At 39.8% G+C, this 28,000-nt stretch overlaps 1 protein-coding gene across 1 annotated transcript; it reads left to right on the forward strand.

Moving 5' to 3' along the window:
- Positions 1-14: 14 nt before the first annotated feature.
- Positions 15-28,000, forward strand: mlec (malectin). The gene is made up of 6 exons (XM_084315674.1): positions 15-209; positions 708-936; positions 1,458-1,636; positions 3,283-3,459; positions 22,503-22,560; positions 22,802-28,000. The coding sequence occupies exons 2-6, from the start codon at positions 729-731 to the stop codon at positions 23,047-23,049; spliced, it is 870 nt and encodes a 289-aa protein (XP_084171800.1). The 5' UTR covers positions 15-209; positions 708-728; the 3' UTR covers positions 23,050-28,000.

The following is a 28,000-nucleotide window of genomic DNA, read 5'->3' on the forward strand; positions in this document are numbered from 1 at the left end:
TGGCTACAGGCAGCAGCTAGCTCCACATTGAATGAATGACGTTGTCTATCAGGCTACTGCTAGCAGTCAAGCAGCACTGTACAGTAACGTTAGCATAGACTGTAGAGTGTCGCTAGGTAGTTAGCTTAGTTAGACTAGAAGACACTGCAGATAACGTAATAAATTGCAACAAAGAGACGTGGAACAAATTCGGGAAGGATTATTTCAAGGTAAGATAATGGTATTATCGCAAATGCGGTTAGCTGGGCGCATTGACAGACCCAAGTATTTCTGGTTAGACAGGAACGTTAGCTAGTAGGTAACTTGGCTAACGTTGGTTAGATAGCTTAACTGGCTAGGTCGCTAACATTGGCTCATTCATTTTAGTAATGTTGACCAAATAAGACACTAAATGGGCAGTAATAATTGCGTCAACGTTAAGCAGCCAGACATGATTCTGTTAAACCTGTTGACGTTAGCTAAATATAATTTCACTCTTGAATTTCTGGACTGGTAATGTTACTGCCGGTGACCAGTGTGTTAATTTAAATGATGGCAAGTTAGCGTTAGATCATATTGCATCGAACGTTAAGTCATATCACTGGACAAGCATGCTAGCTGATGCTAGCTACCCTGTCTGGGTGACTGTGGGAGGGTACCTTCCGTGCAGACATGTATTCTGCAAAGCAAGCTAGCCAGCTCTGTAACAGATGCACTCTCTCTCACAGTGTCTTCGGACCCAGGTGTGCATGGCGATGCGGCGGGTCACGGCACCACTCGTCGCCTGGCTGGTCACAGCGGTGTTGTCACTGTTGGCAGAACACTGTTGGGCTGACGGCGGGGGCCCCAGCCTGGCTGAACGAGTGATTTGGGCTGTAAATGCTGGAGGGGAAGCTCACACAGATATGCATGGTATTCATTTCAAAAAGGACCCGTTGGAAGGAAAGCTTGGAAAAGGTGAGTTGATATTAACAGTGGTTATGGGGTAATGCTTCATTTAAAGATGTCATCGATGCGAGTGACGTTGCATAGTGAAACGTTTCCCCAGATGTAGACATTTCAAGAAGCAACTCGTGCATGATTCTGACTTCCGCAAGTATACACAAACCTATGAAGAGTCGGCACGTACAGTTTCAGCTCCACCCCTAACATGGTTTTTGGAGGAAATAGTTGATGCAGCGTAAGTTGGTGTATAGAGATGGGGTTATAACTGGGGAAAGTAAATGCCCTAATATTGGGGGAGATGTAATTTCAAAGTGGAGCGAATACATTTACATTTCATACAGATGTTACCTTATTGATAAAGGCAAATTATTAAATTACATTATTGCATTTTGCTACTTCGTTTGACACATTGCAACTTTGATTCAATTAGTCTTGAATCTATTATATAAATAGTGTATTTCACCTCTTTGTGATATGTGTGTGTGGAGCTGCACAAACTTTACATAGGACCTGACACTATCTTCCTTTTCTAGCATCTGATTATGGGGTGCGCCTGCCCATACTGCGTTCAAGTCCGGAAGACCAAATTCTCTACCAAACAGAGCGCTACAACGAGGACACTTTTGGATATGAAGTGCCCATTCGCGAGGAAGGAGACTATATACTAGTCATGAAGTATTCAGAAGTCTACTTTGCCCAGTCTCAGCAGAAGGTATGGATGGCACCACTATTCAGATTAATTCTTACCTATAGGTAGCTCTTGCTCCTGTCAGCAGAAGGAGGAATATCAAAATTCAAAGGCTTATCCATAAATGTATTGTGATGGTAATAATATCAGAAAACAACACCTGACATTAACAACATTGGGTCAGCAGTGACTTCTTGAATGTGAGGTCCTGTATGGTACAAGAGGTCGATCATTGTTGATGGAGTGTACATGGAACTACAGGGCTGTACGCTAAGCTTTTTCACTAGGGGCACACTTGCCCCTAAATGAGAAATTTAGGGGCAAAAAATATTTTTTAGGGGCACATTTTTAAATAACAATTTACCATTATTTATATCGATTGTTTTTGATTTAAAAAAAAAATAAAAAAAATAATTTTATAATTTTTTTTAATAAAATATATATATTATATAATCATACTTGTAGTTGTATTATCTGCGAGACATCGCCACCACGCAACAAGTCAAAATGCTCGCTATATGCAACCAGCTCCACTGTCTGTGTGTACTCGAGTAGCCTCCAGCTACGGCCAGGATTCTCCGGAGCTGCAGCTGGTCCCTATACTGTAGCCTCCAGCTACGGCCAGGATTCTCCGGCGCTGCAGCTGGACCCTATTGACTATATTCAGCGTGCCCTCAGCTCGAATACGCATCGACTCAGTGTTATAAGACATTGATATCAGGAGCTATCTGAACTATTTAGTTTAATGGGACGTTTCGTTTTGAACAGTTAGGGTTGGGTACCGTTCACATTTGAACCAGTACCTGGGGATCGATAATGGTATACGACGACAGGGCTTGAGACTAACACCGTCCCGTCGTCCCGGGGGAAATAAAATATGTATTTGGGATGAAGAAAAATCCTCCACGGGGCCGGGACACAGTCGGGACGAAGAGGATTTATTTTCCCCCACTTGGGAAATGTCAACTGCGCCGACTGTCAGTGCGCATATCACTGTCAAACGGTGCGTGTCTTCCGAGTGCTCGCTTTAGTTGACAGTGGCACGAGACCACTGCACGAGACCCGCGGAAATATCAGAATGTTTAATAGAATGTTTAATAAAAGTTCTCGTGGTTCCGGCCATCCTCTAGCCATCCTCTCAGTCAAGGGAGCACTCTCAAACATGCTGCACTATTTGAAGTGTATAACGTTAAACAGAGCAGAAGAAGATGGAATAACAGACACAGACTGACCAACGGGGAACTGCATCCAACCCTAGTACAAAGGCAGGTCTGCGGTGGTGGCTACTGCCACTGCTGGCTCAATGTTCTCGACGGTCACATTTTCATTCGACGGCTCACTAGGAGGTGGAACGCGTCGAAAATATGAAGCAATACTAACTTTACTTTTCTTCATAGGCATAGCTAAATCAGACAGTCAGCCAGTCTATCAGAGTGCTCAATCGATTTTCCCCACTCTCATACCTGAGTGCTCAGCTCGCGTGAGTGGCGTCATCACACGGCTTGGATAATTTAGGAGTGAAATGCGAATGCAAGGCTTGAAATCCCTACTCGCAAGCCCGCCCCCAAATATTATTTACCAATCGCAACGGCCAATTAAAGGGGCAATTTGCGACGAGCTCGTCGCACTGTACAGCCCTGAACTATGTGGCATTACTTTTATGTTCTCAGGTGTTTGATGTGCGTCTTAATGGCCATGTGGTGGTGAAAGACCTGGATATCTTTGAGCGGGTGGGTCACAGTACCGCTCACGATGAGATTGTCCCCTTCTCCATTCGACGGGGTAAGCTGAGTGTGCAGGGAGAGGTCTCCACCTTCAATGGCAAGCTCACTGTGGAGTTCGTCAAGGTGAGTTTGTTACACCTCATCAGTTGACCGATCTCAAACCCACCCTCTTTTCTTGATCTTCTAATCACAACTGTTATTTCCAGTTATGATTGGAGGATCAAGAAAAGAGGGCAGGATTTGTGATAGAACAATATCTTGGGTAGAAAATGAACATGGGCTCTTGGAATGGGGATTCTGGGTGCAAGAAGGGCTGATTGATTGAAACTTTTATTAACAGATTGCAGAATGGGTACAATCTCATCTTGTTTACATCAGGGTCCTCCATTTTCAATTCATCAGGACATTTATGACATACAAATATACAGTACTGTTTCATCAAGACATTTATGACATACAAATATACAGTACTGTTTCAGAAAAAGAGATAATAAAAAATATATACATTAGAAGTGGAAGAAACTGTACATTGGAGGGGGTTGGGTGGGGGAGGTGGGGGGGTGCGGCAGTGTTTGGACATTTACCGGGGCCAGTTTCTAATTGCAGCCACCCATAGGTGCTCTTTGAAAGCGGTTTTGCTCCTGAAATTAAAGGGGCTTTTCACCAAAAGACAATGCTGTTTTATTATGCACACAATCTTGCACATATCCCAAACCTCTATAACATTTTGCACACATTAATTTAGTTTGAAAGTTATTGAGAGTTAATGAATTTTAATATGTTTTCCTGTGATGTCACCAGGACACCGATTCCTTGTGTGTTGTGTTAATTACAGCTCAATGAAATCATGTACAGGAAATAAGCATAGGGATTTCTATTTTTATCATGTACATCATTTTGTTGAGTTAATTAATACAACACACGGATTCAGTGTCCTCCAGGATATGTACAAACTCATTAACTCTCAATAACTAAATGTATGTGTACAAAACTGTTTGAGTTTTGGAACATGAGTGAGATTATGAGAAAAATAAATCTGCATTATTTTGGGGTGAAGTGCTTAACACTTTGAGTGCCACGCTGTTTGGTTAATTTACCCTTAGAATGCCAGCCTTTCTAGTCGTTTCCGTCGTCGTTGCACTATGTTTGCGAAGTTGTGTGTGTGTTCTGTATTATAGCTGTAGAGACACGGTGTGGCCCATTTCGCGTGGGTCACACCCGACATTTCGACAAACATTACTTGTAGTCCAGCATGGGAATAATAGTTTGTTTCCACATGCTGTAGTTTGTAGTTTATTACACGCTAAACATCGCATTTCCAAGATAATAGTATTTTTTCATAGATCGCGAGATAAAACTTGTTATGTGCAATAAGCCCAAACCGTTCTGGCTGATCCCCTGAAACCCTGAATACTCCCAAATCACAGGTATATGACTTGTATATATGTATCATCACAAAATCATCATTGGGGGGGGGGGGGGGGGGGGGGGTCGTTTTAACTCAAAACTATGATCGCGTTTGCCGAGCATGTTTTTCGTCCGGTGAAACACAGAACTGTGATAGTTAGAAAAACACGTTTCAGATTCGGTAAAATAGACATAGAATGTACCTTACCTTAGCCAGAAGGTATTCCAAAAGAATAATTCCAAGTGATCGCATCGCCATCGCGATTACAATTTCGATAATTTTTTCCCCCCTCTTCATGAAAGTCGGCGTTGGCCTAGTCACATTGTTTATTGAAGAAAAATACAACCTGCAAGTTGGCCTTTAAGCATAGTATACCAGTGATTAATATTTGAGCCAAAACTGATGGATATTCTATTTTGAATTTAGTACAGTTATTGACAATCATTGGTTACCCCGCATGACAAATGGTGAGAGTAGTTAAAAGTCAATTTAAAATGTTACACAATGCAGTTCAGACAAAAGAAAACTGAACAATGTTTTTATTACAATCTTTTTAAGTGGTCAACAAAAATATTCTTCAATTCATTCAAATATCACATAAGTAAAACATGTTAACATGCAAGATTTTCCCACCTGCACTTTGGCGACCTCTACCGGCTCGGGTGTGCATATATTTTAATACAATATATATATCGAATTAAAGCCCTATTTGTTGCCTGTCGATAGCAATCCGTTCAGCGGTTCTCGAGTTACATGCCGATATGTGAGGTGTGCGCCGAAGTACACAGTGTTGTACAAATACAACACCGACTCCCGGGGCTCTAGCTCCGTCAATCATTTGGCACGGTAGGTTACAAGCTTCGTCAGGAACATTCAAATATCACAAATGTTAAGTGCAATACACATTACATGCTTCAGGAACTTGAACATTTCACAAATGTCCATTTTCATGTCCTCATATCATCATTGGTTTTGTCAATGTATGAGAGCGAGAAGGTGGGTTAAGTAGCATCACTTTTGTGATGGTAGTCACATTGGACAGGGATTAACAATTTAAGTCAATAATAAAAGGTAAACAGAGTTGTATGTATGGAATAAAAATTAAACACCAACACAGTTCTATAGTCGATAAACAATAACCACCAACATAGTTGCATGGATGAAATCAACGCTAAACAACTACAACACAGTTGTATCAGTTCCTTTTAGGGATGGCACGATACCACTTATTCGTGTCCGATACTGATATCACAGCCTTGAGTATCTGCCAATACCGACACCCATCCAATACTCCCTTAAAAAACTAAAACCTGTGTTTAACCTAGCCATCTATAAAACATCAAAAACTCCCCTAAAGGAAGAAATACATACCACACATGACTCAGTTATGCAATAGTGCTGCTGCTTTTTATTTTGTTCAAATTATTTAGTTAATACGTTAATAAGACTACAGCGATTTCATGACGGCTTCCTGTCCTCACGTCTAAAACGTCTGTTTACCGGTACAATGCGTGGAGAGTTTCCAATCATTGGTAAACAAACATAGTGCTGAAAATATACACTTTGACTGCTGTTTTGATAGGGTTAGGGTCTTTACTCTTGGCTACATTTGAAAAAGAAACACAACATTGTACTTATTTGAGATAGCCGTGTCAGAGATAATGACGGTTTGGCAACATGAAGTGAGGCTAAGCGTCGGAAACCTACATTTTCAACAACAGAAAGGGGCTGTTCGTCCAGCACAATAAATGTGGTTATTTTCTTGGTTTTCTTCAGCTTTGCTTTGTTACTGTCTGCAGGGAGTTTCTCTCGCTTATGAATGGTTTCCAGCTATGTTAGCTGCTGCGACAAAACTTTTCCTCTTGGCATTCGTTGCACTGAACTCTGCATACTCCCTTTCCATGATTAATCTGCAATTGTTGTGTGGTGTTGAAGTTTCCAGTGTTGCTGCCACCCCTAGAAATACTTGCGTCGCAGATATTACACTTGGCTGTGTCGTGTTATTTCACAAGTATACATGCGAGTCCTCTGTATTTGTTTGTGCGTGTCTTCATTCTGTTAGCTCCACCATACAGATCAAATCAAATCAAATCAAATTTATTTATAGGGCCCGACAACACACGTTAATGTCCCCATGGGCCGTACAGGTCTTCTTTAAACAAGTCAAGAAGACAACATAACAATAAGTCAAGAACAGAACAAGAACACCATAGGGTCCAAACATTTTTTAGATGAATGCAAATAAATGAAAGAATGCAAGCACTCCCAGACATACCCCACGCGAAGGTAAGGAAAAACTCACTAAAACCTAACAATAGGGAAAAAAAGCTCCACAGGCAATGTGGAGGAGAGAAACCTTAGAAGGGCCGTTCAAGGGGGGATCTCCCTTCTTAGATGTCGGTGATAGTAGTGTTGCAGACGGACAGTTGGTAAGCATGCACTCATGTGTGTGGTGAGACACAGATGAGTGCATGCAATAGCAACTGAACATTTTGAAAAATTAAAGATAGAGCTAATAGCGATAGCAACTGAACATTTTGAAAGATTAAAGATAGAGTTGATAGCGGATCTATTTGAGGCACAGGGGCGGCGCAAGAGGGTCACGTCCTCCCCGTCTTAGTCACGGGACATTCAACACTCCGGTCGTTGCTCAGGGACAGCCGGAGACAGGGGGAAGGGGGGTGGCGCAGAGAGGGTCGCGAACTCCCGACATCATCGCGGGACATCCGGCACTCCGGTCACCACTACGAGACCTCCGAAGACAGGGGGGCACGCAGAGGGGGTCGCAATCTCCCGGCCTTCGTCACGGGACGTCCAACACTCCGGTCAACACTCCAGGACAGCAAGTCATAGGAAGACAGGGAGACGGGACAGGCGTTAGACAGCTCATGAGATTGTAGTAGGCGGACATAGCAATAGATACAAGTGGTAGGCATATATGTGAATGGAGTAGATATATGAAGTAAGCGTATTATGTGAATAGAATAGAAGTACTTAACCCAGCAATGAAACCGCGTTGACTGTTAATCTGTTAACAGTCTGTTAATCAGTTGACAGGACCACGGACAGACGGCGGTGAATAACTGATCCAATGCCTCGGAGGTGCATGTAGAGCAGTCATTACAAGCTTGGCCAGGACCCCGAGGCATCCATCACCTTGGTCAGCGCCAGGAGACGGGTACTCAGAGAGAAGGGGGAGGGAGGGGGGGGGGGGGGGGAGAGGGGGGGGGGAAGAGTTAGAGAGTTCCCATGTTTGTGGTGCTGCAAAGGAGCAGCCATGTAGTACCCTGTAGTGCCATGTAGTACCCCGTAGTGCCATGTAGTACCCTATAGTACCCCATAGTGCCATGTAGTACCCCGTAGTATCCTGTAGTACCCTGTAGTGCCATGTAGTACCCTGTGGTGCCATGTAGAGCTATGTAAGCCATGTAGTACCCTGTAATGCCATGCAGTACCAAGTAGTACTCTGTGGTACCATGTAGTACCCTGTACCCTAACTAAACTACCCTATAGTAAACTACCCAGTGGTACCATGTAGTACCCTGTACCATAACTAAACTACACAGATTAATCTAAAGGTCAGTCCCCGACCAGGTGAGATCAAGGTAGGTTGAAGGAGAGAGAGAAAAGATGAGTCTTAAGCAGGGATTTAAAAGCTTCGACAGAGCAGGCGCCCCTGATGACGGCAGGTAATTTGTTCCACAGGTAGGGAGCGCGGTAGACAAAGGCTCTGTGGCCGGCGGATTTCTTTTTAACCCTAGGGGTCGATAGAAGCCCCGCATTTTGTGAGCGCAGAGCACGAGCGGGCGAGTATCGGGAGATGAGATCAGATAGATAGAGCGGTGCAAGCCCATTTAAAATTTTGTAGGTGAGGAGTAGCACTTTAAAGTCAGAGCGGGCTTGGATAGGAAGCCAATGTAGGGCGGACAGAACTGGTGTGATGTGATCAAATTTTTTAGTTCTAGTTAAATCATTATAGACCACGCAGTGTGTTCTATCAGTTAAATAGGATTTAAACCAAGCTAGTGTGTTATTATCCGCTCTTAGTCTACTCTGCCCTGCGTACCTGTCTGTGACCCCAGTACGGTGGCCTGTACTCTGTGTCGTATTAATGCACACACATTAGCATAACACCACAGGCTGTTTTGCCTTTTTCTTCTTTGAGCTTAAAATAACTCCACACAGCTGACATGATCGCGGCGCGCTGATAACAAGTTGACATACGTTTAGCTAATGCTAACGTTGTTGTCACGCTACTACTGTTCACGTGATGGCATGCTTTACGGCCTGTATCGGATCGGAAAATTCTTCCTGTTTTTCCCATATCCAATCCTGTGAATTTGGCCAGTATCGGACCAATACCGATACTGAGTATCAGATTGATGCCATCCCTAGTTCCTTTTATATTATCTCATGGTAAACTGCAGGCATTTCAAATTGAGGTACATGTGCATGTTTTAACAAATCAGGCAACCTGAACACCTAGAATAAGAAGCACACCAAAAAACAAAACACTGATATTTTTTACATTTAGTTAAATTATTAAATGTTTGGTTATGACATCCTACGGTGACATCACGAATGTTCCAGAACATTCGATCATGACATCATACTGTGACATCAGAAATGTTCTAGAACGTTCGGTCATGACATCATACTGTGACATCACAAATGTTCTAGAACGTTCGGTCATGACATCATACTGTGACATCACAAATGTTCTAGAATGTTCTATTATGACAAATAAGACGGTTCAATGACTATCTAAATCCAATCAATATTCCTAATGCCGTTTCAATGTAAGGTTATAAAAATAAACATATAAACATTCATACAATACAATATAGCTTCTACACCAGCCGGAACTGGTGGAGTGTTCTCCATGGATGGTGGTGTCAGGTCCAGCATCGCCTTTTCCATCTTTTTCCTTCTCCCTGTAACCTCTGGATGCAGCCTTCTCCCTCTCCGATAGCTCATCTGACTTCACATGGAATCTTGCCCTGTTGTTTTCTTCTCGCTGAAACAATGGTGTATAATGTGATACTAATTCTGGTAGGCTAAATTACATACAAACTTAATTAAGTTCAAGATATTACAGAAAAGGTCATTCCTAATCCTACTAACATGACAGTAGGGCTGTCTTAAATGCTTCGAAGCTTCGAACGTTCAATTCGATGGCACAAGCTTCGAACATTAAAAAAAAAATCGAAGTAAAAAAAAAAAAAAAATCAAAAAAAAATTTTTTTAATTTTTTTTTTTACTTCGATTTGTGTGTGTGTAGGTGTGTGTGTGTGTGTGAACTACCCATCCCAGTTAGGACAGCCGAATCCCGTCCAATCTTTCGCCGTCGACTAAAGACTCACTTCTTCAACCATTATCTGAAATGATTAATAAAAAAAATAAAATAAAAAAAATATCTAACCCTGACTAACCTTACTGTCATGCACTTGTCCTAATAAACTAACCTACACTGTAACACGCAACACTTTGATGAACATTGTTACTCAGCTGATAGAGTTGTACCCTTGCTGTCTTGTCGTACAGAACTTGTAAGTCGCTTTGGATAAAAGCGTCAGCTAAATGACTAAATGTAAGTGTGTGTGTGTGTGTGTGTGTGTGTGTGTGTTTAAGTTTAAGTTTATTTGGATCCCCATTAGCCACAGCAGTGCTGGGGGCCCTATTCTTCCTGGGGTCCATAAGTGTAGGTGTGTGTGTGTGTGTGTGTGTGTGCGCGCACCTTGTAGAATTCCACACATAAGAAAGAAAGATACTGGGATGAATAAACAAAATAGGAAATAAAATGTAGAAATGCATGCAATACATAAATAAATATGAATCTCCATATATGAAATATAACATTTAGATAAGGTGCTACTGAGATGTTTTGGTGAGTTCTTTGTTTTTTTGTGGAAGTTGCCCTTCTTAAAAATGCATGAACATTCACTGATAATTGGTCTGTAGTGGAGTCTACAAGGTCTACATTGCCGGACCATGTAGAATCCGGACCTTGTAGACTGACATAATTCTGTGCATAGTTTAGTCTAACAGGCCATATTTCAAATAATCAAAATCTTACTTCATTCATCTTAAACATTCTTGATTTGGGGGATTGGTAGTTCCCATGAAATCTGAAGTTGTTCAAACGACAACAGCGATCCACCTTGAATTAAATCACACAGCCGAGTGAAACCTTGTTGGATGCGTCAGTCACGAAAGGGGCTACTTAATTAATTAATCCAACCCACTTTATTTATAGAGCACATTTAAAAACAACAACGTTTACGAAAGTGCTGTACAAGTCCCACAACATGAGATAAAAAAAAAAAAAAAAAAAAAAAAAAAAAAAAAAAAAAATCGAAGCTTCGAATTAAAATCGAAGCTCGGCCCCGAAGCTTCGATTGCCAAAAAAAGCTTCGAAGGTCAGCCCTACATGACAGTTTGAAATACACCAGAGAAAGATATACTGCATGTTACCTATACCTCTTTTTTTTACCTCTTTTCCTGGCAAGATAGTCTACATTGACCCGCTGTCTGTAGTGAGCAGTCTTCTGTTTGCTTGTTTGTGCCATCTAGAAAATAGGTTAAACTAGTTAAACATGACTACCGGTAATACATGTACAATTACCTAAATGGAATGTCATGCTATACCGTTTTAAAAATGTTCTCATAAGATGGTACAATACTCAAAAAGAAACGTTAATTCCTAAATAGGAATGAAAAATGACAGTAATGTTGAAAAATATATGTTAAGTATACAAAGAGTTATGCTAAAACAAAGAACTTTATGTATATAAAACATGAATAAAATATAAATATACACAAACTACAAATACAGGACATATATCTATCATCTTAAAACACTCAGCAGTGGTCGCCCCACATGATACTCGGTCGCCCAGATGATGTTTTTAAGGTCAGTCAAATATTACAGGCTAACCATTAGCTACAGAAACCAAACTAGCTAGCTCTTACCACATGTCACTATCAAATTCATCATCAAAATATAGATTTTCAGATAAAACGTATTATTCACAGTTTTGGGGCGGTCGTCCCACAAGACATCCAAAAGTGGCAATTACATTACAGCAGTTAAAAAGGAGATTTATTTGCCAATATGAAAGAGACTTACTAACCTGCTAGTTGTTTCTCTGGGTCCCTCACATGTGACTGGCTGATGCAACATCCTGTCCTTGAGGTGGTTTCAAAATAAAGGTCCCACAATTATGTTTTCTTGATGGTCGCCCCAGATGATATTTCATAAAATTAACATATGCGGACAACATTCGTTTGTATATCATGATGGAAGTATATGTGCAAATGCTTCATAATTTTGTCAATGAATGCAAAACATGTTTGAAATTATGCCAAATAGGGCAAGGGAAATATTTAAATAGATTTAAAGTGATTTTAATCCGGTTGTCCAAATAGAAGTCAATGCTGGACGGTCGCCCCACATGGACATTTGACACAAAAATTACCAATAACTCAAATGTTTGGAGGAGTTAGAGTGGGTCTGTATTAGGGCTGACCCCTATTAATCGATTAGTCGACTAATCGGTCGAAAGGGGCCGTAGTCGACTGGCCAACCTCTTAGTCGAATATAATTAAAAAAATAATAATAATAATAATATTTTTTTTATCATTCTTTCCAAAAGAAAATAGGCCTAGAATCGTGGCTAACGCTAATGGCACGCATACCAGAGGCTAACTGCCTATGAAAACAGGCACAGAGGCACTGAAAGAGGATTTCACCCATCTAATGAACACACTAGACTAGACAAATATCAAGATGTATCCATCAGTGGACCAATTGCATGCTTTTGCAGAGGACAAGAAGCCTTCAGTCGACTCCTTCAGACATTAAGCACCCCCCACAGCCCAAATGAAAAAAAATAAAAATAAAAAAATATATATATTATACTTTTTTTCTTTTCTTTTTTTTTAAGTCGACTAACGGCACATTTTTGCCAATCCTAGTCGACCATCCAAATCCTTAGTCGGGGACAGCCCTAGTCTGTATATGGAGAAGGTATTAGAGATACATGTAATCTTTTTATGAATTTTAATGTTTTTTTAAGGTAAGAAATTCAGTGGGACAGAAAAAATAGGGGCCACGTCATTGACCCTTTATATTCACCACTGTATAAAACGGGAATGTATGGATGGAAAAATTATTTCTTTTTCACATCGGATACTATCACGATACTTGAGTCACGATACGATAGTATTGCGATACTAAATATATTGCGATATGCTGAGTATTGGGATATTAATATTGCGATTTATTACCTTTTTTCAACTGCAAAGTAAAACTTTGTCAACATGTTTTATCTAATCAAATAAAGTTCAGTCTGTTCATCTCACTTCAATCATTTTTATTGCAGAATTGTATGGTATTTTCTCAAGCAGACAGATGTAAACACTCTAATCTGTGTTGCATGTACCTGACAAACTGAACTGTTTGTATTAGGCTGCGGTTACACTATGGCCAGTTTTCGTTTCGTTTTCAGGGTCAGTTTCGCTTTTCAGAACGCAACGTAATGGCAGGCAAGTTAGACATCGTGAACTGTTTGTATTAGGCTGCGGTTACACTATGGCCAGTTTTCGTTTCGTTTTCAGGGTCAGTTTCGCTTTTCAGAACGCAACGTAATGGCAGGCAAGTTAGACATCGTTTTTGCCTCCTGAGCACAGTGATGTATATACATGTAGTACAATGCCAAAGCAGTAGGTGGCAGTAGGTGGCGATGTAGTTCAAACAAGAAGGCCATTTTCAACCAATCAGAAAAGTTGAATGTGCCAATACACTTCCTGCTAAAAATCAACAATCCACCATCTTTAAATGCCTCGCGTGAGCCATTTAGCCAACGTAGCATTTATTTTTCAGCAAAGAAAGTGCAATAAAAGTGCAATAAACAAAACGGATACATTCACTGTGTGTTGATTAAACAAAACTAACTTCAACACGATAGACCTATCTCAAACCCTGCCCTCTTTTCTTGATCCTCCAATCACAACTTGTTTGTCCGAGGTAAGCGACAGTAGCAGCGAAGTTTGTTAGCTTACGTGCTAACGTGATTGGGATATGCCATTATAACAGTATAGCATTGTGGCTAGCAGCTTGGTAACGTTAATGCTAGCAGAATGAATGGATGTAAACTTTATTTAACAGATTGCAGAATGGGTACAATACGGCTCAATACAAACAATTGTTAAGGGAATGCAGACTGTTGTAGCTTGGACTGGGCTCCTTATAACAATAACTTACATGGTAGCCGCAGCTACTTGGTACAGCTCTGCTGTAAACACTGGAAATAACCGTGCGGGTCTCTACTGCGCATGGGCGTTGAGCAACAACGGCTCCGTATCCGGCTCACGCAGATTACATGGCACCATTGTCGGCGAGTATCCAAAACGGAAACACCGTTTCAGCGTTGCCAGTAGGACAACGCGTTTTCCTGCCAAAACGGCGTTTCTTTTTAACTTGGGACAGCAAACGTAATCATTCAGCAACAAAAACGTTGCTGTATTCCCCAGTGTAACCATGGCCTGAGTCATATTCCAACTTAACTGAATGCACAGTGTGTGTGGACTACTGTACTATTACAGGTATTGAAATGAACAATGCAACTTCCTTATACAAAAGAATTAAAATAATAATAATAATTATTTTTATAAATAATTAAATATTAATACTTGGCGTCCCTGTATCGATACAGTATCGCCACGCAAAGTATCGCGATACTACTACGTATCGATTTTTTTCCCCCACCCCTATCTTGAACGATAGATACTCGATGTCAAATGGGCCATAGTATTGCATCCAGGGGTGTAGCTCCAGATTCTGGGCCCCATGAAAGAATGTATTTGTAGGCCCCCAGTGAATGCGAGAGCGCGTAATCGCGTAATTTTTTTGGCAATTTTTTTATTGATAAACGCATAATATGGTTTTCACCTATACATTCGGATTAGCAGTTCAGCACCTGCACTGTTGGTGGGTGAGCCTAGTAAAGGATGTCGCATTGCGTTCATCTTCAATGAATGGACCAATGCAATAGTCTACCAAAGCCCCCCCTCTCTCTATATATATCTCACACACACACACACACACACACACACACACACACTTCAGAAAGAAACATAGTATCAATGAGAGCATCAATAATACACCTGAGTGATGTCCAGTAAAAAAAAGAAAACATTTTTTTTTCTTTTTTTTGGGCCCCCCCCCCCCAGTGCTGGGCCCTTGGAATCATCCTAAGCTACCCCCCCAGCTACGCCCCTGATTGCATCCATAGCTATAATATAGAATATAGTTATAGCCCTGCAAACAAGGTGACTGACTCCATTGGTTTAATGCGTGGCAGCGCATAGCCATATCCCGGAAACAGTGTGGCAGAGAACGAGTTAACTTAATAAAGAAACAAAAATGAAAAATCTACTTACGTCGACGAAAATGTCCAATAGGCCTAACTAAATAAGTTATGCGCATAAAACGCTGAAAACTACCAACTGTACTAATGAAGCAACAGGAGTATTTTTAATGACACTATTCTTTTTATTATTATTATTTTGCAACAAGATAGCCTACATAAATAGCCTGTCTCTGACTGACTCACATGGTCCCGGGGTGTCAGACCTCCCGCATGCAGCCTGGTCAGTCCAAATACACTCGCTAGGATGGTACCGATGTCACGGGTATACAGATGTAATGGTGTGGGGAATGGCGCCGTATGCCGACCTGGCAAACTTCCACAGTGGTGACTCGCCAGTCCTCTGTGATGTAGTGGCAAGTGACGGTAACATAGCTTTCGGTCGTCAGGGCAACCTTGCGACCTAGCTCTCTCCACAAGCGTCCCTCTCTCCATTACACGCAAGCAGCACATCTGATGGCAGAATCTGTCTGACGGCGCACTGGAGTAGATGTATGAAACTACGGTATATGAAATATAGAAATGGATGCATTTGTTAGAGAAAATGAATTTCATTAATATATGCCTTGTTCTATGCGCACTGCCAGCCAGCCTTTATGCGACGGACTATCTAACAATAATTAACATATTTACAGTCGGATTACGTTTAAGGAGACAGATAGAGAATATTTCAAAGCACTCAATTGCCAATATCTCAAATCTCTTTTTTCTAAAAATAACAATAGGTAAGTCAAGTCAAGTCAAGAGTTTTAATTGTCACGGCATACAGGTATACAATGAACATACTAGAAATAAGCTTTTGAATAAATCCCAACCCCTCTCTATATATAGTATTACTATATATAAAACTATACACTGTGTTATCTTCATTTTAACCTCTTGAGCCCTAGCCCTATTTTCTGAAAATCCGCCTAAAAATACCTAAGTAAATGGAAGATTGCTCCACTTCTACAAGGCCCATTTGCATGTTCTTGGTATCTAGGAACATCTATGGATCTCGGGGAATGTATTCCCAGTGTCAGAAATATTGTGTCTGTTACTAGCCTTGAGTAAATTGTAATGAAGCAGAATATCAATAAAAAAAGTGTTTATTTTTCATCTTTGGACGGTGAATAACACCATGCTAAAAATGACTTTTGTATATACAGTACTGAATTCTGCCATCCGGACACATGCTATTTGAAATATGATTATAGAATATCAGGCCTATAAATTACCTTATTGTGGCCAAGTCACACATATTTGGATCGGGCCAAATCTCCCCTTTCCAGTGGCAGAGTTCGATCTGGATCACCAGGCGTGATTCACAAACCGTGAATGAAATCTATAAGTACAGTTACTTTTTTATAATGTAAATTTCTCTGCCATTTTTCATCAGATTGCAACGCCGTTCTTTGGTAGACATTCACAGAAAGGTAGAGAAACTAACTGCGTTCTGTTTTATGGCAATAACGTTCAGGTTTGTGGAAAGTAATCCTGAAAAATAAGAGAAATAAAAAAGTTTATCCAGAAGTCGGATGATTGACAGGGGCTTGAGCTGGGTAGTGTAGTTTTTCGAAATTCTAAAGCCCATCGAAAGCCCTGGGTCTCTTCCTTCAAAAATCTACTCACTTTTGGCTGCACCACTTCCTTCCGTCAATATGCGCTGGTTTCCGACTCGATGCCCTGAGATTTCTATAATCTTATATTTCACTAATAACAGTTAAAATCATTGGTAAACAAACGTAATGCTGAAAATATACACGTTGACTGCTGTTTTGACAGGGTTAGGGTCTTTACTATTGGCTACATTTGGGGGGGGGGAAACGCAACATTAATTCAGACATGTACCGGACCGCTTACTGAATGAGCTCAGTTTTCATGTCTGGTAAATTTTAGCATGCTGTTATTCACTGTCAAAGATGGGGAAATTTTTTTTGAATTGATATTCTCCTTTGGTTCATTACAATTTACTCAAGCCTAGTATCAGACACAATATTTCTGAAACTGGGAATACATTCCCTGAGATCCATAGATGTCCCTAGATACCAAGAACATGCAAATGGCCCTTATAGCAGTGGAGCAATCTTCCATTTACTTAGGTATGTATTTTTAGGCAGATTTTCAGAAAAGAGGGCTAGGGCTTAAGAGGTTAATATTTAACATGTCAGATATACAGTAGGTAAGCCAAATGTATGAGTTTTGCGTACATTTCCATTTAAATTGGTCATAATAATCTTTATAAAGACCTATACACCTATACAAAACTGCTTCGCCAGTAAAGTCTTGTTGGAATTAAGATATTTTATTTGTGCATAGATATTTCCAAACATAAGATTATGCCAATGATAGTTGGGTTGTGTCGAAATCCGTAGAGAGGCATTCTTACAACTCCCCTGGGGTTCACTTCTCGGAGCAGACTCTTTCTCCGCAGTGATCCCTTCATATCCATAAACCTTGTTCCACTGTTAAGAAGAGACAATGCTGCCTGCTCTCCTTTCTTTAAAGAAATAAAATAATGAACAGCTTTGTACTTTCCTTTATGTCTGATTCTACTTTTAATGATGTTTTTACAGTCGGGACTAAAATCAAATGTAGGACAAGTCTTATACTCTTGGCAGTGTTGTTTCTCAAATTCTTTAAGTTTAATACAAGTAGTGGGAGGATAATCCTTAACAGTTAACTTAAGAGGTATTACTTAATACAGAAAACATGATGGATGGCAGCCAGATGGAAACATCATGAATGTATCATGGCTATTTGAATAGTGTCACACCCCTCCCACGCCATTAAGTTACACATAATTTGATTCAGTAGTAATAGTATGTAGATACTATATGTACATATCTATTACCTACTCTTACTAATTACGCTGCTGGCCAGTATGACTTACCATAGTGTCTTTATACCTGTATCACTGTACATATTACTATTACAACTCTGTAGTACATACATCTGATTAGCACTATTACTCAATAGTTCTAATTTATATATTTTATACAGTTTAATCACCTGTACATTGTATATTAGTATTACTATTGCACTTTACTGTTACATTTGCGCTCTGGTTGGATGCCAAACCTCCTTTTGTTGTACTGTACTTGTGCTGTATAATTAATTACAATAAATTTGAATCTAATCTTTCAAGGAATACAATTGTGAATGCCCATTTGTCCTCCATGTTGCAAGAAACAATGGTTGCTAAACTTGCTATATGCAAAACAACAGTTGCAACTAGGGATGTTCGATCGATGTTGGCTTTTTTACCTATACCGATATTGTCCAACTCTTAATTTCTGATACCGATTATATGCAGGGTTTCCCCCCCCAAAAAACGGAATAATTTCAGGTAATTAACATTACATATCTCTTGTCGTGGAATTAACACAACATTATCCATACTTTTGACAATAAATAAAATCAGAATTTGTTCTTACTTGCTTGCCTGGGTAAATAAAGGTTAAATAAATGTAAAAAAGAAAAAGAGAAATTATTTATTTTTTTGTATACCGATAATTTCCGATATCACATTTTAATGCCAATATCGGACGATAATATCGGACATCCCTAGTTGCAACAAAAATGTAATTACCTGATGTTGTAATTTTAGTAATTTAGCTGATGCTTTTATCCAAAGTGACTTACCGTACTTTTCGCACTATAAGCCGCACCGGACTATAAGCCGCAGCAGCTAAATTGAATGATGTGTACATATATAAGCCGCACTGGACTATAAGCCGCATGTGTTTTAATGTTTAATTACCATATGTAAGGAGTGGAGCCTGCGGCTTAATTTGACTCAACACGGGAAACCTCACCCGGCCCGGACACGGAAAGGATTGACAGATTGATTGCTCTTTCTCGATTCTGTGGGTGGTGGTGCATGGCCGTTCTTATATTGAGCTTTAAGTTCCCACCTCTACAGAGAATGACTCCCACCTCTACAGAGAATGACTCCCATTGGGACACAATATTGTCGGACAAATAACAAGAATTAACTCATTTACAAGTTGTATTAAGCAAATAAGGGAACAGATAAATAACATTTCAATGCAGTAAAAAAGGCAATATTTCGATTTTCGGTTTTTGCCCACATATAAGCCGCACCGTTATATAAGCCGCAGGGTCGAAAAATGGGGGAAAAAGCTGCGGCTTATAGTCCGAAAAGTACGGTACATTGTGAACAAGTCAGCAGGAGGGGTACACCTCTAGCAGGTATGGGCAAGTGGTATTGTTCGTCAAACAAGTCAGTGCTAGTTTTTCCAGCTTTTCCAGCATTTCGCCTACTCTACCACTGCAGAGAAGTTAGGTATTTTCTTTCGAAAGTGGGTACCAATGGTGACAGGAAGCCATGTTAGAAGAAAGATGCATTCACCTACACAGAGAGTTGGATGACATTGCACTTTCATTCTGTCAAACATGTCCTCCATCTGCCCAAAGAGGAATTAAACTCAACGGTGCTACCACCTATATACTAATATTATATTATTGTTCTCTCCATCATTTTGTGTCCTTTTTATAAATAAGAATAGAAACAAGTTAATTTAATTTCACGGCGTCAGTCTGTGCACTGCAGCCTTGTTGATTCACTGTCCATGTGAATCCGATTAATGCAGCCATAAAGGTATGGTTTCCTTACTTGGAAAAGACATAGAACAATAGTCTATAATGTGATAACCAGTGATGGGAGTAACGGCGTTATAAAGAACGGCGTTACTAACGGCGTTAGTTTTTTCAGTAACTAGTAATCTAACGGATTACTCTTCCAATCTTAATAACGCTGTTACCGTTACTGCCAAAAAATGCGGCGCATTACTGTCTATGATTGAAGCTGTTTTTTTCATCAGACAGATCTCTGCACCGAGAGGCATACTGTCCTTCTCAGCCAACCTCAGATTGGGGTAAGCCAATCAAAGGTAGAGGTGGGCGGGTGCCTCCAGAGTCTGACACAGCCACAACACAAGCGACTCAGTCAACGTGAGACCGCGGTCCGTGTACGTTTTGATTTGGCAGCCAAATAATCCAAAACGAATCCAACGAACAACACAAGCGAGCAGTCAATGACAGACTGACGGGTCCATGAGCGTTTTTTGTTCACTCTTGTGTTAGTTGTGTGTTGCACTGCAGTAGTGGAGGCTCTACTCTGCTGACATAGTGTTGGTACTTCCTGGTTTAATAGCACAGTCTCAGGTGCTCAGAGTCAGAGATATATATATCTGTATGTCATGCATGTATTAAATGTCATGATTAGATTTGTTTAGATGATTAGATTAGATTCTTATATCTGTATGTTGTGTGTCATAAATGTCATGAATTGAAAATGGGGGACCCTGATGTAAACAAGACTAAAGTCTTTCTCTGGTCTGCATCCCCTTAACAATTGTGTGTATTGAGCTGTACTGTACTGTACCCATTCTGCAATCTGTTAATTAAAATGTTCAATCAATCAGTATATATTTGTTATTTATCTTTGGTATAGTGAACTAGCATAATTTAATGTTGCCCAGTTGTGGCCTGTTGAGGGGCAATACATGATATCAAAAGTTCCAAAACATCTATTGTATTTGTATGATCCACTATATAAACATAGTAATTATAATAATATACATACATGGCATTTGATTGGAGGCTAGTCTCACTTTGTCCCACAGCAACACTATCAGTGCCGACCTTGTTTACCTTTTTACCCCGTTGAATGCCATCATCCACTTCAATGTTAGCGTTAAAAATGCATAATCTTTTTTTTTAATTATGGCTATGTGTCTAATCTGCCCATTGCTTATCAATGACTTGTTTGCAGTCAACATTGTCGAAACTGATTGTTTTTTAATCTGTTCATATCCTTTTTATAGCATTTCGAAAAGCTATCGTTCTCTCGAAAACTTTCGGAAAATTGAAAGATTCCCCCATAAACTGCATTTATTGGAATATTCTCGAATACACTAGACACGTTGTCATTTGTCGGCCTATTTATGAATCGTTTTCAAATAAACGCTAGATTATCGATAGTATATGTGTACTTATGCACGCTATAGAGGCGGGCTGAAAAATCTATTATCCATTTCCTCAAGATCACACACACACACATACACGGCACATGCTGATATCTCAGTAAATACAGGTCTGATTATCCTAAAACTGGTAACATAGACTCCTTACCTTAGATCAGATTATTATTATTATTCCAATTCCTGATCGCCATTCCAAATATCGATCGCGTTTATTGATTGATTCCAGGCTGCTTTCCATCTCGCGATCAGATCCCTCATTATCAGACTGCTCGCCAGCACAATGGAGCCAGTTGGCCACCCCCTATATGAATTGAAAATGGGGGACCCTGATGGAAACAAGACAAACGTCTTTCTCAGGTCTGCATCCCCTTAACAATTGTATGTATTGAGCCGTACTGTATTGTACCCATTCTGCAATCTGTTAAATAAAGTTTTCATTCATTCATTCATTCATTCACCCACAGGGATCTCCCAGTCTAATCGACTGACCTGCAGTTACACAGGGATAGACGATAGGGGGCGGTTTTTTCCCATCTGAGCTCCTAGAGAGTCTGCTGTACCAACGGGAGACTCGGTTGATGAAATATGAATTCAGATCGCTAATAAAAAAATCAAACTACAATACACGTCGTCGGCACTCAGCAGGGGGTCTGATAAGACGAGAATATACGTCGTCGGCATTCAAAGTGTTAAAATAGTTTAGATTTGTGTATGTTGTTTATGTAAAAAAGATTACTTGAAAGTAACGCAATGGTTACTTTCTGAAGTAACTAGTTACTTTTATCATTTGTAACCGAGTAAGCCATTTAGTTACTTTTTGGAAGAAGTAACTAGTAACTGTAACTAGTTACTTTAAAAAAAAAATCATAAATGTTCTAACAAGCTTAATTTTTGGTTATTTGTGATACTTTGTATTAAAAAGAAATACATTTTGGTCATGGATGTCCATGTCCAGATCTGGTACAAATGTTGCCTCTCTTGGGCAGAGGTGTTTAGCAGGCTGTGACGTACAGGCGTAGAGACAGCTCTGTAGGAGGAGAAAGATAACTACACAAACATTCCATGGAAGGCCTCTTATTACCGGGTGATGAAAAGCCTGAAGCTGCTCCATTGACAATAACAGAGACTGACTTTTCAAACACTGTAACAGCACTGTGCCTGGGGTACGAATGGGCATATTTTCTGGTTAAAAGCTGTTTAGCACTGCAGTGGAATACAGCTAATGTTTTTTATTTATTTATTGATGGATGCCAAGATAATGAGTGTAACGTTGTGAGTTGTGTCTTGATATTGTCATCTCTGCTGTTTAGTGATAACCTGGCGTTCTGTGTGTTTCAGGGCTATTATGACAACCCCAAGGTCTGCGCTCTCTATGTGATGAAGGGGACGTTAGAGGGTAAACAACAACATTTAACATTCAGCACATTTCTAGATTAAGTCTTGTAGGGCTGTCCTCCTTTATTGACTCAACATCAAAGAAGGGGCATTTAAATGAAAATATTTAACTTCCCTATTGGCTTTATTGTTGTTTTTATTAAATGTGTTATCAACTCAGATTTGAACCATATTTTCACTTCTACATTTTGCCCCTCCCTTCCCCCTGTGTGTCTCTTGTCTTTTATTTTCATGCTGTGTAGATGTACCGAAACTCCAGCCTCATCCAGGGCTCGAGAAGCGTGAGGAAGAGGAGGAGGAGGAGGAGGACACTGAGGGAGGAGAGGAAAGTGGTGGGAAGAAGAGCGCCTCGTCCGCTCCCAAGAACAGGGTCCAGTCGGGACCCAGAACACCGAACCCCTACGCAGCTGACAACAGCAGCCTTATGTTCCCTATACTTGTGGCGTTCGGGGTGTTCATCCCTACACTCTTCTGCCTTTGTCGGCTGTGAAGGACATGAGTGGGAAGCGACAACAGGGTGGACATGATGGACAGGAGACTGTGAAGGGGGAGGGGATGGGGGTCAAAGTGACAACAGGGACACAGGTAAAAAGCATACAGAAAGGAGAGAGCTCAAGCCATGGAGAAGTTATGGTTGATAAAGAGGACAAAAGAGAGACAATGATTTTTTGGGAAAGCAGAGCCACACCTGGGAGATGAAAATGCCTTTATCGTGGGTTTTAAGGGTTTTAATGTTAAAGAGAGAAATGGGGATGTAGACGGAGTGTATGCTGTGTGCTTCTGCGTGTTTTTGTGTGAATGTGTTTTTCTACATCCATCTTGGCTGATATAAATGAACGACACTGCTCGTTCCCAGTCACAGACATTTGAGGCGTGATTTACAGATGCCACTCAAATTGACCTATCTAAAACCCTGCATTATTTTCTCGATCCTCCAATCACAACTGTTACTTCTCGGGAAGCTACAGTTGTGATTAGAGGATCAAGAAAAGAGGGCGGGGTTTGAGGTAGGGAACTTATTGAAACCACCTTTCAGTTTGCTAAGGGATGCTCATTGGTGATCTCCCAGGGCTCCTTTACTAACTGAAAACATTTTTTTTTTGTTCTGGTGCAACAGCCCTCCCAGGAATTAGTCAGAAATGTGTTACTTGGATTTTATGGACACGCGTTTTTGAAATATAATTGGTCGATAGGTTGAATAGAAGATATTATGATGTTATGATGGGTGGTTGATGACTATTGGAAAAACACACTTGCCATTTGATAGGTTATGCATCTCTATTCCAGTATATAGTCAGTAAATGATGTGCAACCGAGCACGTGCCATGACTTAGGAAATCGATTCTTGCTGCAACATCCCTTCAGCTGCTGTTTGCAGTTACACAATTACAAGTTAGGTTTCACAAATCTCTTACATGATATAGTGGAAGTGCATAATTTGAGGACCATAGAAATACAAGTTCCAAAGTCCATTTGTTAGCACTTGGTTGGAGTTTCATTGATGGGACAGGTATACTATGAAGTTAGGGTTGTGGTTAGAAATTGCATGGCATAAGTATGTAGACTATTCTTTTTAGGGCATACCCCTTTTTTTGTTTTAGTAAAAGGAGAAAAAAAACCACACATGCAGTTTGAAAAAGGCCATATTTGTTCTGTGAGATTGTGATGCATTGCCAGTGCTCCAATGAGTCAGGATCCTTATTTGAACCGTCACAGCAGTACATGCTATGTGGTCTCTGCCTTTTCCTCTCATTTTACGGTTGTGCATGCCTTTTTTGTTTCACCAAAGAGTGTTTTCAGTTTATAAAAGGAAGGAAAAAAATCATTAGCCTCACAAAGATTAAGATCACGTCGCCAAAAGAAAGGTGACCTTGATACCCCTTGATAATCTCATAAGGTTTTTGATGCATAATTCTGCTACTGCCCTGTATTTCACCTTTGGAGCTATTGACCATATTCACATGGCAGCCATTTTGTTCTTATGTCATGCTCGGGTTGGGATTTCCTTCCAAAAATAAATCTGCAACCTGAGCATGACATAAGAGCAAAATGGCCACCGTGTGAATATGGTCAATTAGTGTTGATATGAATACTAGGTACAAAAAAGGGGGGTGTGGATGTCACCAAGGAGTGTTTAATTTGGACAAATATGAGAAAAGCTGTGGTTTTAGTTTGAGTAAGGGTTTACCTCCATTGACGAAGTACAGTAATTGATAGGGATGTGGAGATTGCACAAATAGAAGACTATAAAACAGCAGTCATGATCTTTTTTTTATTTTTATTATTCCATGGATAATTCCAAGATTCTTCTGTGGCATGTGTTTTTAAGTGAGCATACTGTATATTTTGGATGAACATATTCAAATTCTAGAGAAATGGTTTTGGTTCATTTCGAGGAATTGAGTGCTTTGGCCAGTCTTAATGAAATACTGCAGGCAGAGATGAAGCTATTGGGGCAATGGAGTGAAATCGGTTCTTTTGGCTATAACCCCATGCAATTTATATTTCTGATCAAAAGATGGAACGCAATGATGGAGACTGCTGGCTATTAAGATATTTTTTTGTTTGTTTTTGTTTTGATTGTATGCAAAAACATGCCAGTCCCCCCAAATTGAGGTTTGGAACAAATTAACATTAATTTGATGACAAGATGTGCGAGTTACATTTTAGACATATTCTCCTTTTCCATACATATGTGTGTGGAGTTTATTTATTCAATATCAGATTCTTACTGTCTTATTTAGACACTATAGAAAACTGTAATTGCATTTCCTTGGTTCTTAATGCAACTAAATGGGATTTCAGATGTACAATAGATTCTGCTCTATTTTGGTACAAAAGTGGAATACAACGATGCCTTTATGACGGACTCAATGTCCAGGCCACAAATTACTGTACAAATCATACATTAACTTCCCATGCCCGCAGCTCAAGCTATTACAGGTTATTTCAGCAATATGGTTCTCCCAAGCTAGTTTTCCCATAGAACTCCATAGAAAATTTACCAGGAGCATTGCTCTATGGAGCTAAACCTGTACAGCTTGAATCATAGACATGGGATGATGAAGAATTTTGGTTTTCTACACTAGCTCAGGACCTGAACATTGGTCATATGTCTATGTATTCCACACTAAAGTCCAGTGCAGCATAATCTGTCCCATGACTGAAGTCCCATTGACCAAAATTGAGATGCAAGAGGCTGCATTTTAGGCATAGTAAGTGTCTTGGAGATTCTATAAGCGGTCTGATGATGCCTATGGCTGACCAACTATTTGCAAATTAGTAACTGACCATCTGTGTATTTACTTGGCATACATCTTTTGAATAGAAATACAATTTTCATTGAATTGCAACAAATATATCACCCCATTGTTTATGTACTTTTCACCATGGACAAACATTTTTGAGAAAAAAAACATTAAATAGATGTCATATGACTTAATTTCCCCCTCGGTCTACACACAGGCCATCACATTTCTAAACCCGTCTTAAACGCCTCCAATATGGACTGTAGAAAGAAAAAACGTTTTCCAATAATCTTGTGTTGTATCAATTACCTCCATTAAGTGCTTAGCTCAACTCCAAGAAGGACAATTTTATGACGTTGCCTGTTTTGCTGACTTGTCTTAAATAGCCCCCTAACCCCTCTGCTTGTTTTACTGTTGCTAAAAACTTGACAAATATCTGATAATTCAGGTGACGTGTATCCCTTCTCATTCCTATAGATTCACCCCTTCCATGTTTATTGCTGGTGGGTAAGAAGTGATTGGTAGAAGGGGAGATAATTGCTGGTTAATTGATAGCTGTTTGTTGGTTAATTTGTAAAGATACTACACATATTTAAGAAAGAAATATATAAGCACCTTTGTTGTATAATGCAAAAAGTTCATTTAAATCATCACCAAAGTCATCACATTGTCTGCAAATAGAGTTCTACACAGTTGCGTGTTTATATAAGGTACAAGATTACACTTTGTTTAGTGTGACAGATTGTTTTCAGCATTTTTGTGTTCTGATTAAGGTGTTAGGTTTTTTATTGTTTTCTTGTAAGAAGACAATGTGGCCTTTACACTGGGATTGGACAGTTGTTGGTACAGAGTATGAGTAAAATAACTTAATGGGCAGTCGGACATATGACTGACGGAAAGGAGAAAAAAAGAAAAAAACTTGAGTTAGAAAATGTGGGATCTTCCATTCTATAACGTATAATTTAAATCAGAGTGGGGTTAATCTGGAGATATTTTATAATACATTTGGATTTGTATCTTTTTGAATTTTTTTCCTCAGGATCTATTTTGTTTTACTTTTTAATGTGATATTTTATTGGTGTGAAGTTTTGCACTGCCTCATTTATTTTAAAATCTGGTCATTTTTGTGTATTTTTGTTTTTGAGTATTTGTTGCCTTGATTTTTGAATATATTGTGCTTTACCATTATTTGCTTTGAGGTCCCTTTTTTTGTTGTGCTTGTTCTCCATTACATCATTTATTTTCTTGAGCTTGCACACAAGTTTCAGGACTAGATTTTCATTCCACTCTGAACAGCCCTCACTATGGGGATGGGTGAATTAAGTGTAACTTTAATGCAGAAATTAAATTCCTGTGGCAAGTAATTGGTAGTTATTTATGAAACATGATGCCAAAATGTCTTGTATTGACTGATTTGAAATTGTATTGACTTTTCCTGGAGCGATGCCTGTCAGAAACATTGGTAAAACATGTAACCCCAAGGCAAGTATGTGTCCCAAAACCATAGCTTCAGTGTTAACTGCTATAATGCCACACTGAGACCTCACTGACCATTTTCTGAATAACAGTCCTCCTGCAGAACTTTCTGAAATTAGAGTGGACTGAAAATTATGCTTGTTATTTAATGTTACTGACTTTTGCTCACCTCATCTCTTGGACCATAACTTATCTCTTTTCTTGACCTGGAAAGCAGTGGATAAACATGAAACATTTCATCATGTTTTGTTCAGAATTTGCACCATCAGTCCCTCCTCCCTCCAAAACAACATCATTGATCTGTGAATATCATCACGTTGCTTTTTTAGTTGAATTTAGAATGCAGTTGAAACAATGCACTTCCAATTGTTGATGTTGGGTTTACCTGTACTCAAGAAAATGGCATTTGAAACCACGACAAAATAACAGGAACACTTTTAATCTGTTGTCCAGGCAACAAAATACAAGCAGCCATTTAGCTTCACCAAGTCACAGTATGGGTATTTGTGTTTGAGAGTGAGAAGAGCTCAAAGAGTCCTACTCTGCAGATTAATCTGACAGCCAGGTATGTTGTATCCTCTGGGCTACAGGCAGCAACGGGTGATGTAATGAATGCATTTGAGATCCCCCAATCGTACTCAGTTGTGGCATATATCTGCAAAATGGGAAATGCTAATAAATGCTGTCTTTTTAATAAATGTGCTATTTTTATCTAAA

The sequence above is a fragment of the Notolepis coatsorum genome (genome assembly GCF_963971535.1).
Source record: "Notolepis coatsorum genome assembly, chromosome: 1".
NCBI lineage: Eukaryota > Metazoa > Chordata > Actinopteri > Aulopiformes > Paralepididae > Notolepis > Notolepis coatsorum.